Genomic DNA, 12,363 nt, shown 5'->3' on the forward strand with positions numbered 1-12,363 from the left:
CGGGGCCCCACAAGGCTGTGTACTCAGCCCCCTGCTGTACTCACTGTACACCCATGATTGTATAGCTAAGTTTCCATCAAACTCAATATATAAGTTTGCTAATGACACCACAATTGTAGGCTGTATCTTGGGTAATGATGAGTCTGAGTACAGACAGGAAATTAAGAACCTGGTGGCATGGTGCAAAGACAATAACCTATCCCTCAACGTCAGCGAGATGAAGGAATTGTTGTTGACTTCAGAAGGAGTAGCGGACCGCATGACCCCATCTACATCAGTGGTGCGCAGGTGAAACAGGTTAAAAGCTTTAAGTTCCTTGGGGTGAATAACCCAAATGACCTGACTTGGTCTAACCAAGCAGAGTCCACTGCCAAGAAGGCCCACCAGCGCCTTTACTTCCTAAGAAAGCTGAAGAAATTTGGCCTGTCCCCTAAAACCCTCACTAATTCTTATAGGTGCACCATAGAAAGCATTCTTCTAGGGTGAATCACAACCTGGTATGGAAGTTGTCCTGTCCAAGACCGGAAGAAGCTGCAGAAGATCGTGAAACTATCCCAGCACATCACACAAACCAATCTTCCATCCTTGGACTCACTTAACACCACACGTTGTCGGAGCAGTGCTGACAGGATAATCAAGGACACGAGCCACTCAGCCAACACACTTTTTGTCCCTCTTCTCTCCGGGAGAAGATTCAGGAGCTTGAAGATTCATACGGCCAGATTTGGGAACAGCTTCTTTCCAACTGTGATAAGACTGCTGAACGGATCCTAACCCGGATCTGGGCCGTACCTTCCAAATATCCAGACCTGACTTGTGCTACCTCACTTTCCCTTTTCTATTTTCTAATTATGATTTATAATTTAAATTTTTATTATACTTACTTCGATTTGTAATTCAGGGAGCGCGAAGCGCAGAAACAAATATCACTGTGATGATATAGCATATAGTATATAGCATATAGCATATAGTATATAGCTCTAGTATCAATTGTTTGCTGACAATAAAGTATTTGTATTGTATTGTAGTAACAAGATGGGGGTTGAATAATCTTGGTTTGTTCTTGGAGCACTGGAGCCTGGGATTGATTAGATAGAAGTTATAAGATTATGAAAGGCATAGATAGTCTTTTTTTCTCAAGATACTAGAGAGTACAGCTTAAAGGTGAGAGGGGGTTTAAAGAGATTTATGAGGCAAGAAAATGTGGAGGTGCTTGAAAAGCCACTCTAGGATGAGTGGTGGAAGTAGATAGGACAAAAATGGTTAAAAGATATTTGAATAATCACATAATATGTAGGGAATGGAGGACAAGAGGACCACTTGCAAGCAGGTGGGATTATCGTGGACTGGCATCATGATCAGCAAAGACACTATGGCCAGAAAGGCTCGTTTCTGTACTACTTCATGCAAGTAGCTAAGGTGCATCAATTTTTCTTCACAGATATAGCATCTGTTGGTTAACATAACACTTTACAGGTGACCCAGGTTCAGTTCCTGCTGCTGCCTATGGGGAGCTTGTATATTCTCCCATAACTGTGTGGGTTTCCTCTGGGTACTGGTTTACTCCCACAGTCTAAAGATGTACCACTTGGTAGGTTAATTGACAATTGTAAACTGTCAGTGATTAAGCTAGGATTAAATCGGAGGATTACTGCACAGTGTGGCTCGAAGGGCCAGAATGACCTTTCCATTGTGCACTTCAAAAAAAAAATGCTACTTGTCTTTTGAGCATTTTCAGTTCTTTATCATACAAATTTCTAACTGAATTACTCAAAATGCCTTAACCTTAAAAAGATGTCAAATATAAACTGAGTAGCCAATTTTAAAATCAAATAGTTATTATTTGAGGAATAAGACATGTATGGATAGATCTGACCACCTAATTATTGAATTTCCAAAACCTATAGTGATATTAAGATTCTACAACAAATATGAGCAGATGATATGAGATTGCCTAAGAGTACACTGGAAACACCTTGATTTTTGCAGAGTTGGCTCTCTGTTATATGGAAAGACAAATAGCACACAGGCAATGTACCTGCTAAGTCAGTTTCCCAAACACAAAAGATATTGGAAATCCTGAGCAGCATACACACAAAGAAGTGTCCACACTACAGTGAAGCTGTATCAGAGCTGTGCTCTGTTTGCACTCTTATTAACGGGTCAGAGTACTGGTGCATTGCAGGGAATGATCTTGCCAAGCTGTCATCATTTTACACAAGCCTCCAAATTTCCTGGGCAAGAATGATCTCCAACCACTCCCTGCTTCTTCAGTGTTATCAAGAGGGCATGGCCAAAATCTTCACAAGAAAACATTAGAGATGGATTGAGCACAAGGTGGGAAGAGAGAGCCAACTCCATTGGACCCCGGAAGGGTGGAGGAGACATGGGAGTCTAAGACAGCTTAGTGCTGTATGGTAGAGGCAGAAATAAGGATTCTGAATTACCCCTGGGGCACTACACAAAAGATGGGCAAAGACTAACAGAGATGGAGCATCTTTATACTGCCCTAAATGCCAGCGGCATAATGGATGGTAAATAAGTATACATAAAATGCTGGAGGAACTCAGCAGGTCAAAGCAGCATTGACGACAGAAATAAAGAGTCATCATTTTGAGCTAAACCCCTTCATCTGGACTCCAAAACATTTAGTGTTTTTTCCTCTCCATAGATACTGCTGAGTTCCTCTTGCATTTTGTGCAGGCTACCAAGTCAGCGTGAGGGAGATTCTGTGAGATATGTTCATGACATGCTGGAATGCAGAATAACTCGCGAACTGTATCATCTGACTCTTAGCAGGAGAACTGTACCATAAAAGGACTTACAAAGTTACAGCCTTTCTCCCATCAGTGCAGATTCAGCTGAAATATGTTCATTAACAGGAGGCTCTTGTATTATCTTACAAATAAATTCTGATTTAATTGTTCCACTACATAGAAATATCAACATATTAGAGTGGGACTTGCTTACCAAGTACTGCAATATTAACCTCTTTTTATTCCCTTTCTTTCTAAAATAATTAGCAACATACTGTATACCACCATTGTGAATATCTGCTTGCCCTTCAGTATAGATGGTACTTTTGGTTGTTGCTTGTACTTTATTCATTTTATTGTGGTTTTTGCTAACTGAACCTGGTGAAGTATATGTACTTTGATAAAAAATTTATAGTACTGTGCAAGTCTTAGACACATGAAAAGGAATAATGTAAAAAGATGCTTTGAAAATAAAGATATGAAAAGTTTCTAAATATCAGAAATTTTATTGTAAAGAGCAGTAAATAATAAAAAAACTAAATCAAATCAATATTTAGCATGGCCTCCCTTTGTCTTTAGTTCTCTTAAGGACACTATTGGGCAGTTTTTTAGGGAAATTGGCTGGTGGTTTGCTCCAAGCATCTTGAAGAAATTGCCACAGTCCTTTCAGACTTTGGCTGTCTCACTTGCTTCTTCCTTGCCAGCTAATCCTAGATAGCCTTGATGATTTTGAGATCAGAGCTCTGTGGAGATCATCTGAAACCATATTAAAAAATCTAGACTTTTGAGCACAGTATTGTATATTGAACTATTCTTTATCAATATAGATTTGGTTCTCCCATTTATTGTAGAGGCAACAGAAGTTTTAAATTTGGAGAACGGAGCCTAACAATCACATCAAAACAGAAACCAAATTATCAGGCAGAAACTTCAGTTCAGAAACTTACCGGGAAAAGTGAATATCAAGAAATCAAATGTGACTACAAAAATGATTTAATTTATGACAGGTTGTAATTTCCAGTAAAATTTCACTCACAGAACACATTTAATAACCAGATACCAAGAAGTATTTGTCATGTGGTTTCTTTGTTGTTACAATCTTCTCTCCTCTGAAATAAAGCTATATAAAAGCAACTCAACGCAAACTTACAGGGCTTCGTAGATCGGCAGAGAGAATCTGCTTTCCTTCAAAGTGATCCTTAAACCTGCGTCTTGCTTCCTCTATTGTTGGTAGGTGCCCAGCTTTTCCCAACTTTCCCAAGACCAAACTTCTCAAGAGTGCATCTAGATGACCTACATCACATTCAACAGAAAAGATAAGCAATATTAATTATATTCAGTTGAAATACCGCAGAAATGTGTAATATAGACCAAGGAAGTGTGACCAGAGTGCAGCTTTATGTGGAAGGGAGCAAGCTGAAGAACTTTTATATTTATTTTACAAGGTGCCTTCCATCTTCTTCTTTCCACTCATGTCTAGCAAACTACATAGTCTCACTCCTCACCAATGGTTATCTTTATTTTCCAGTTGTATATTGGATTTACATTAAACATCTTCAAAAGGCAATGCCTCAAATATGTGACACACACCCTTAAGTATCTTTAGCACCTGGACATGCCCGCTTCTCATTTCTACCATCAAGGAAGGTGTATAGGACCTTGAAGGTATGTTCTATACACTATAAACAATGAACCAACCTAAAAAATGCTACCTACTTTTTAGCTCTTGGTTTGTACTAATTATTTAATTTATACAGTACCATGCAAAAATCAGGTGCATATATATGTATAGCTAGAGCTCCTAAGGGTTTCGTACAGTACTATATTTATCAGTGTGGAGGAGATAGTGTGTATATCTGGTGGGAGCAAAGGATGTTGGGAATGGTGAGGGTGAAGGGTCACAGGAGTGGTGTGGGACAGGTGGCAGAGAAGTGTCAGGATGGGAGGGGGTTCAGGTGAAGACACACCTAGCCCTGAGATACCAGGCAAGGTAATTTAATTCCAAACATTCCAAAATGTTTCTTTAGTGCTTCCCACTTCTCTCCTCGCCTCTTCTTTTCCCAACTATGATTCCTTCTCTCTTCCCCTTCCACTCTCAGAACATAATAAAAATCCTATCAGAATCAGGTTTATCATCACTCACATATTTCATGAAATTTATTTTTGCAGGGCCAGTACAGGAGAATAAATGAAATTACTATAGTAATTTACTATGCATTTATTACTATATATATATTAGTGTAAAAGTCTGTGGCACACATGTAAGTGTTTATATGTACTTCTTAATGTAATTTATAGTTCATTTTATGTATTGCATTGTACTGCTGGCACTGAACAACAAAATTTCATGACATATGCAAGTGACATTAGACATGAACAGTCAGTTGTCTTTGGAATAGTTGCCAAGTTTGAGCTTATTAAAGCCATTAAATCACAGGAAGACATAATACATTGATGAGGCATCATTTAAGAACTGAAAAACTATTTGGACCTAATTATTCCTAAGCATTTTTTGATCAAATTTATTAAACACTGATGATTTCAGGATGTTATACAGGCAGTCCCTGAGTTATGAACGTCCGACCTACGGACAACTCGTACTTATGAACTGAGGGAGGAAAACGCTATCCGCCTTTTTTAGTTGGATCGTGACACCATCAGCCATTTTAAATCATTGCCGTTGACGCTGTGTTGAGTGTTTAACTTTGTATTTGGCTTAAATTGTTCTTAGTAAGATTCACCCTGACCCCGCACCCCGTTCCAGTCGGCTGGTGGCACAGTGAAATCAGCGCCAGGCTGGAGAACGGAGGTTTCCGAGTTCGATCCAGCGACAGTGCGCTCCTGTGCTGGGTTGTCATCGATCCAGTGACTCCCGTACCATCCGGGCCGGGTTGCTTTCCAGTTCACAACTCAATCGCTTAAAAAAAAAACAGCCACTTCCAGTTTAAATTCCCACGTAGAATATTGCGGAGGATCAAATACCCAAACCCAGCACAGCCCCCACTTGTCCCATTTAGCTTGGCTCAGTGCCGTGGTCCTTAGGACCCAGCGGATCTCGGGAGTCAGCGCAGTTCGGGATCCGCTGCCCGTAGCGTTTCTGTTCCATTTACAGGAAGCGATCGCGATTGAAAATAAAGTGGAAATAATAAAGCGTTTGGAAAGAGGTGAAATGCTATTGGTCGTTGGAAAAGCGTTAGGCTACAGTCAGTCAATAATCGGAACAATTTTAAAGGATAAAAGATAAAGTGAGAATAATGGAGCATGTGAAAGGCCCTGCACCGGTGAAAGCTACGATTATTACTAAGCAATGCAGTGGTTTAATTATTGGAATACATACGTTTCTTAAGTGTGTTATATGCACAGAAAGGTAAAATATTTACTAAGACAAACGTTTGACTCACATCAAGTAATACTGGATGTATTTGTTCTGATGTACATACAAATTCCACTTAAAGACGGACTCAGGAATGGAACTCGTATGTAACCCGGGGACTGCCTGTATATAACATCTTCCTTATAAGACCTAGGACATTATCCTGGAAGAATCTTTTCCCTGTCAGCAGGTTTCTTTGAAATAAATACCACTATCTATTTTGGCACCTCTTTATTAATATCACAAACAAATTATTGGATACAAATCTAATGCATTTTGTATTTTATTATTAAAGTTATCTTCTGAAAATTACAATATTTTAGTATCAAATTGTTTTACATTAAATGCAAAAATGAAGGAAATTGGTCACAAACTATAAAATCACTTTCAGATTTACTTATCACATGTACATGTAAACATATAGTGAAATGTTACAAACACATAAAATGCTGGAGGAGCTCAGCAGGTCAGGCAGCATCTATGGAGAGGAATAAACAGTTGATGTTTCGGGCTGAGACCCTTCATTGTTCAATCTGATTTGGTTTACCAAGGCGTTAGTGAACTTAAGCCACCTCTGGCAAGTGGCAACTAAAATACTTTGTTAAATCCCATATTTTCTGGTAAATGATCATCATAAGTAATAGTCTATAACTTACTTCTGGACTTGAAGGCAATGTGAAGTGGCAGAACCAAGGTGAGCTGAGGCAATGGGCCTGTTGCTGAGAGTGAGGAGGACACGAGGTTCAATTCATAGTAAGTGCTGTGCTGAAGGGCAAACTGAAGCAGTGAGGCTTACAGAATTGACTGAACTCAATGTATGGACAGAGACCTAGGGAATGTGCCAAATCAGAAAGGTTGGTTACATGCTGAATTAAGTCAGTGAGGTCCAGGCCCCCAAGCACGCTGAAAAGATTAAATCCATTGATTAGCCATTGTCTTGGGGACTACACCAAATTGAAAAGGACAGGGTGTCAGAGCCCGAGGTGAGGGATGGACCGGTTCAGATTGCTGCTCCAGGTTTACTCAACTGTGTGCTGAACTATAGGATTCAATTGCAGAATTCAGTTCAGAACCAGTATTTGCTTGCATTTTTTTCTGTATATTGGGTATCCACAGTCTTCTATTTTTATATGGTTTATATTTTATGGGCAAGATTTTTTTTGCTTTACAGATTGGGTGATTGATGGTCTTTTTTTATTTGGGGTTTCCTTTGTTTCATGGTCGCCTGTTAGGAGATGAATCTCAAGATTGTGTAAAGTATACATACTTTGATAACAAATGTACTTTGAACTTTGATGAGGCAGGACGAGGGTCTAATTCCATAAATGCTGCCCAATCTTCTGAGTTACTCCAGCATTTTATGTGTGTTACTCTGGATTTCTCAGCATCTATGTTACAGAAAAGCAAAATTTATTTTACTGAAATGCTCAACTTTCTCCAGATATGCAAGCCTATACTTACTAAGAGTAACTGTTAATATAACCATATAACAATTACAGCACAGAAACAGGCCATCTCGGCTCTTCCAGCCAGTGCTGAACGCTTACTCTCACTTAGTCCTACCTACCTGCACTCAGCCCATAACCCTCCATTCCTTTCCTGTCCAATTTTTTTAAAATGACAAAATCGAACCTGCCTCTACCACTTCTACCGGAAGCTAGTTCCACACAGCTACCACTCTCTGAGTAAAGAAGTTCCCCTCCAGTTACCCCTAAAATTTTGCCCCTTAACTCTCAACATGTTTTGTTTGAATCTCCCCTACTCTCAAAGAAAAAAGCCTATCCACGTCAACTCTATCTATCCCCCTCATAATTTTAAATATCTCTATCAAGTCCCCCCTCAACCTTCTACGCTCCAAAGAATAAAGACCTAACTTGTTCAACCTTTCTCTGTAACTTAGGTGCTGAAACCCAGGTAACATTCTAGTAAATCTCTGTATTCCCTCTATTTTGTTGATAACCTTCCTATAATTTGGTGACCAGAACTGTATACAATACTCCAAATTCAGCCTTACCAATGCCTTGTACAATTTTAACATAATCAGTTTAAAACTTCTTTCTTTTGAGTGCTCCCCCCCAGGATGGAAGATGATTTGTTGCCAATCTAGTTCTGTGGGCTTTGAGGTGGCTAATGAAACTGCAATACCTTTCTCATCACTGGTCAAATGGAAGAGCATTCAGCATGGTGTTGAGAATGCTCAATTACGTGTCAGGAGCACTCTTAAGTTGTCTCTGTGCAGCAAAACCACAGCACAAAAATGTAATACCTGCTTTCCTATCCCATCAGACACCAACTATCCCAACTGTGGGTGATCCTGCAGCTGCTATACTCACCTCAATTACCAAAATATGGAAGGTACTTTGACTTCTTGACAGGTAGTGTAGCAGTTAGTTGAATGTTACTGCAGCTCTGCCAGCAACCCATGTTCAATGCCCTCTGCTGTCTGTTAAGCAGTTTGTACATTCTCCCCTTGACTGCAGGGGTTTCTTCCTCATGCTCTATTCCAAAGATGTACTGGTTAGGGTTAGTGAGTTGTGGGCATACTATGTTGGTGTCAGAAGTGTGATGACACTTGCCCAATACTTGTTGATTTGATTTGACACAACCGATGCATTTCACTGTATATTTCGTGGTTCCTATGTATGTGTGACAAATAAAGCTAAGTTTTATATAAACACTCTGCAAAACTAATGCTAGGCAGGACACCTGCCCACAATAGTTCTCAACACTGGTGCACCACAAGGCTGTCTCTTAGTCCCTAATCTACTCCCTGTACACTCTTGACCATGTGTCCAGATTCTGATCTAAATTTGCAGATGATCCCACAGTAGTAAGCTGTATCACAAATAATGATGGGGGGAGTACAGGAAGGAGATAAGAGAGCTAAGTAATATGGTGTCATGACAATGACCTTTCCTGCAATGTCAACAGAATATGATCTATCCATATTATTCTTTAGCTTTACCAGTTGCATATTTGCAACATTTCAATGGTAAACCTGACCATCTTGCTCAAGTTAATCAAATGACAAGTACCCCTACAGACTCTTCTAATATACACTTTTGAGTAAGCAGGGCATGGACAGAGCTAATGCTTGGTCCTAACTGCGTGGATCTGGCTTGCCTGTTCCTGATTGGTCAGTTTGAATTGACCTTCTTCTGATTGGATGATTTTTATGGTCAAAACCTCTTTAAGTAAGTGTGGTCCTAGATTGGAGCTATCACTACACTTTTAGAAACTACCTCTTGGAACATAATTCCCCAATCTTTCTCCTGTAGGCATTCCCTTCCTTGGCAATGATGTTGGCCTCATGAAACCTTGGTCTACATGAGCAATGCAGGCAGTTTTCAGCAATTCCATTTCATTCTGCTCTCAAGTTTTTTAACACACTCACATGTTCTTCCATCCTAGTCTTCAATGGCCTACCAATCTCACCAATATATTTTTTTTGCACAGTGATAGAAGTATGGAGCACACAATTCCCTTATACAGTTCTTTATGTCCTCTAGCTGCTGAGACTTCCTTAGATTTTTTCAAATTGTGTCCACACTTTTTGCTATTAACTGGGCACCATATTTTTGGCAAATATGTCTCATAACTTTTTTATCTTTGTTGTAGTGTTGTGTTGCATCCATTCCTTTCTCTATTATGTGCACGGAGTTGATCTTTACGTTGAATGCTTCTCTGAATTCCTTTGCAGATCTAGTTGTGCACAAGGTATTTGATGCCATGCCTTGAACAGTGCCAAGCATTGTCTTCTTTGGACGATTTGACAGGTAATTCAGATATTGATCTGTGTGAGTCTTCTTCCTGTAAACACTCAATTCCAGATTGTTTTACCATACATCTAAAAATAGCAAATATCCTCACTTTTTACCTCCATGATAAACTGTATGGCCTTGTTCTGATTGTTTAAATGTGTTAAACATGCCTCTAATACTTCTTGACCATGTTTACACGAATAAATGTGTCATCCACATAGCACAGTCATTAAATCTGTTTCAAGGTTGTCCATCAACAAATTTCATAGTACAGGAGATGGAGAAGACCCCTTGGCCATTCAATCATTCAATCCTTCTGCTTGTAGAAAATCTCTCCACACTGGGAAATTGTGTAAGTGTAGTCAACTCCAAAATTTGGTCTAAATTCAGTCAAGTCTTTCCTTTTCATGCAGCATTTTTTTGTTGTCTCTCTTAAGCATGCCATTGCCTGGTTCATAGGCACACTAAATAAGTCACATTAAATAAGGCACATTAAAGCTCACCATGCACATTTGTGGATCAATTTTAATTTCTTTAATCTTTTTCACAAAGCTTCTGCTGTTAGCCACAATTGATGCAATACCATTCTACAAATTAACATCCCTAGTTGCCAAGTTGATGTACTATTGTTCCTATGCAACTCACAATTAGTCTTAATGATATTTGAGGTTTGTGTAGTTTCAGTAAACCATAAATACGAACAGGCTTACACTTCCCTCTGATCTTAATCTCTAAAATTGTTCCTTTTTTCCATTCTATTTTTGATGTACAGTATATGCTTTCATCAGAATAATATATACCTTAGGTCAAAATATAAAATGTAAAGAAAATCACAAGCTAAATATCACACAACTTAGTCAGAAGAGTGCTGCTCTCCTTTCTAAACGACTAATCTTCCAGTTTCTCATCTCCATCCCAATCCCACAAGGAACCTTCAGTGCTTCTTATCATGTAGAAGCTACGCAACATCTTCCTTTCTGTGCACTGTCCTCATGAATAAAATGGATATTTTGAAACCTCAAAGAATTTCATTTATTTCAAGAAGTATGATTTACATAATGAGAGTACACAATGAAGTCTTGATAATGATGGCAGTTGTACAAAAGATATACTTGGTATGTGACTCCAGTCTTCAGTTTTGTTTGTACTTATTCATCCACACCTTAATCAGTTATTGCCAAGGGCAGCTAAAACATTCTGAAGCTATAATATTAATATTTTCCTGGTAGCAGCAACAGTTTTTCACTTGTAGACTCAGTTCAAAAATATCATTACTCTGCATGATGTGATCAGTAAGTGTAAACATTTATTTTCCTAACCACACTCCCCAACCCTGGTACCAGAAGCAAGACATACCTAGGCTATTCAGACCATTGTCTGTTCTGACATTTCATCATGGCTGGTTTTTTGTCCCTTTCAATACCATTCTGCTGGCTCCTCCCTGTAATATTTGACATCCTTAATGAAAAAGATCTATCAACATCTGTTCTAAATAAACCCAATGGTTTGGTCTCCACAGCTAACTATGGTATTAAATTCAATAGGTTCACTATCCTCTGCCTAAAGAGATTCTTCCTCAACTCTGTTCTAGAAGGATTAAACCATCTACACCCCCACTTCAATCTGCCAGAGAACAAGATCTAAACAAAACACGAAAGATTACTTTTCCCTCTTGCTTCAGCCTGATCAAGCAGGTCAACCTATATTATATAACGAACTCAACACTGATGTGAATATTAAAACACAATCATTGTTGCAAATTGATAGGATCCTTGTCATTTGTTATTTACATAAATATGATTGCAAAATCTTTTTCTGATAATAGAAAATTCAATTTGTTGACAGTGAAGAAGCTTCAAAGATTCAAAGTGCATTTATTATCCAAGTATTTATGCAATATACAACCCTGAGATTTGTTCTACATTGCAGCTTCAAAACAAAGAAAAAACAGGTACAAAGAAAACATCAAACACTGTATGTGCAAAAAAAAACATGCAAAAGACATAAAAGAATGAAAACAGAAATAAAAAGGAGTCACCAGAAACAGATATAACATAACCGAGTCCTCTAAAAACGAGATTATAGATTAAATGAGGTTATACTGAAAAAGTATTAAGAAAAGATTGAAGAACAGAATTATACAAAGGCATTTGTTAGACTAGGTCATTATTCCTTGGCACATAGGAGGATAAAGACAGACCTTATATAAATGTTTAAAATTAAGAGGCATAGATAAGGTGGATGATTAGATTTTAGCCCAGAGTGAGATGGAAAGATTTAATAGATCTGAGAGGAAAATTGTTTATGCTTAGGATGATGAGCACATGAAATAAGTCATTAGAGGAAATAATTAAGTCAGATACAATTGTATCATTTAAGCATTTAGATGGGTTCAAGAAGGGGCAGAGGTTCCCAATCATTTTTATGGCATGGACCTCTACCATTTACCTAGGGGTCTGTGGATTCTAGACTG

At 38.6% G+C, this 12,363-nt stretch overlaps 1 protein-coding gene across 6 annotated transcripts in view; it reads right to left on the reverse strand.

Moving 5' to 3' along the window:
• Positions 1-12,363, reverse strand: part of LOC132385332 (puromycin-sensitive aminopeptidase-like) — a 330,919-nt gene that overhangs the window by 40,712 nt on the left and 277,844 nt on the right. For all 6 annotated transcript variants that reach the window (XR_009509156.1, XM_059957354.1, XM_059957353.1 and 3 more), the window contains one exon: positions 3,907-4,049. Coding sequence is in view for 5 of the 6 variants with exons in the window: in XM_059957354.1 (XP_059813337.1) it covers positions 3,907-4,049 (143 nt within the window). In the remaining variant the exon portion in view is untranslated. The remainder of the gene's footprint in view (positions 1-3,906; positions 4,050-12,363) is intronic.

This window comes from Hypanus sabinus, chromosome Y (genome assembly GCF_030144855.1).
Source record: "Hypanus sabinus isolate sHypSab1 chromosome Y, sHypSab1.hap1, whole genome shotgun sequence".
Lineage (NCBI taxonomy): Eukaryota > Metazoa > Chordata > Chondrichthyes > Myliobatiformes > Dasyatidae > Hypanus > Hypanus sabinus.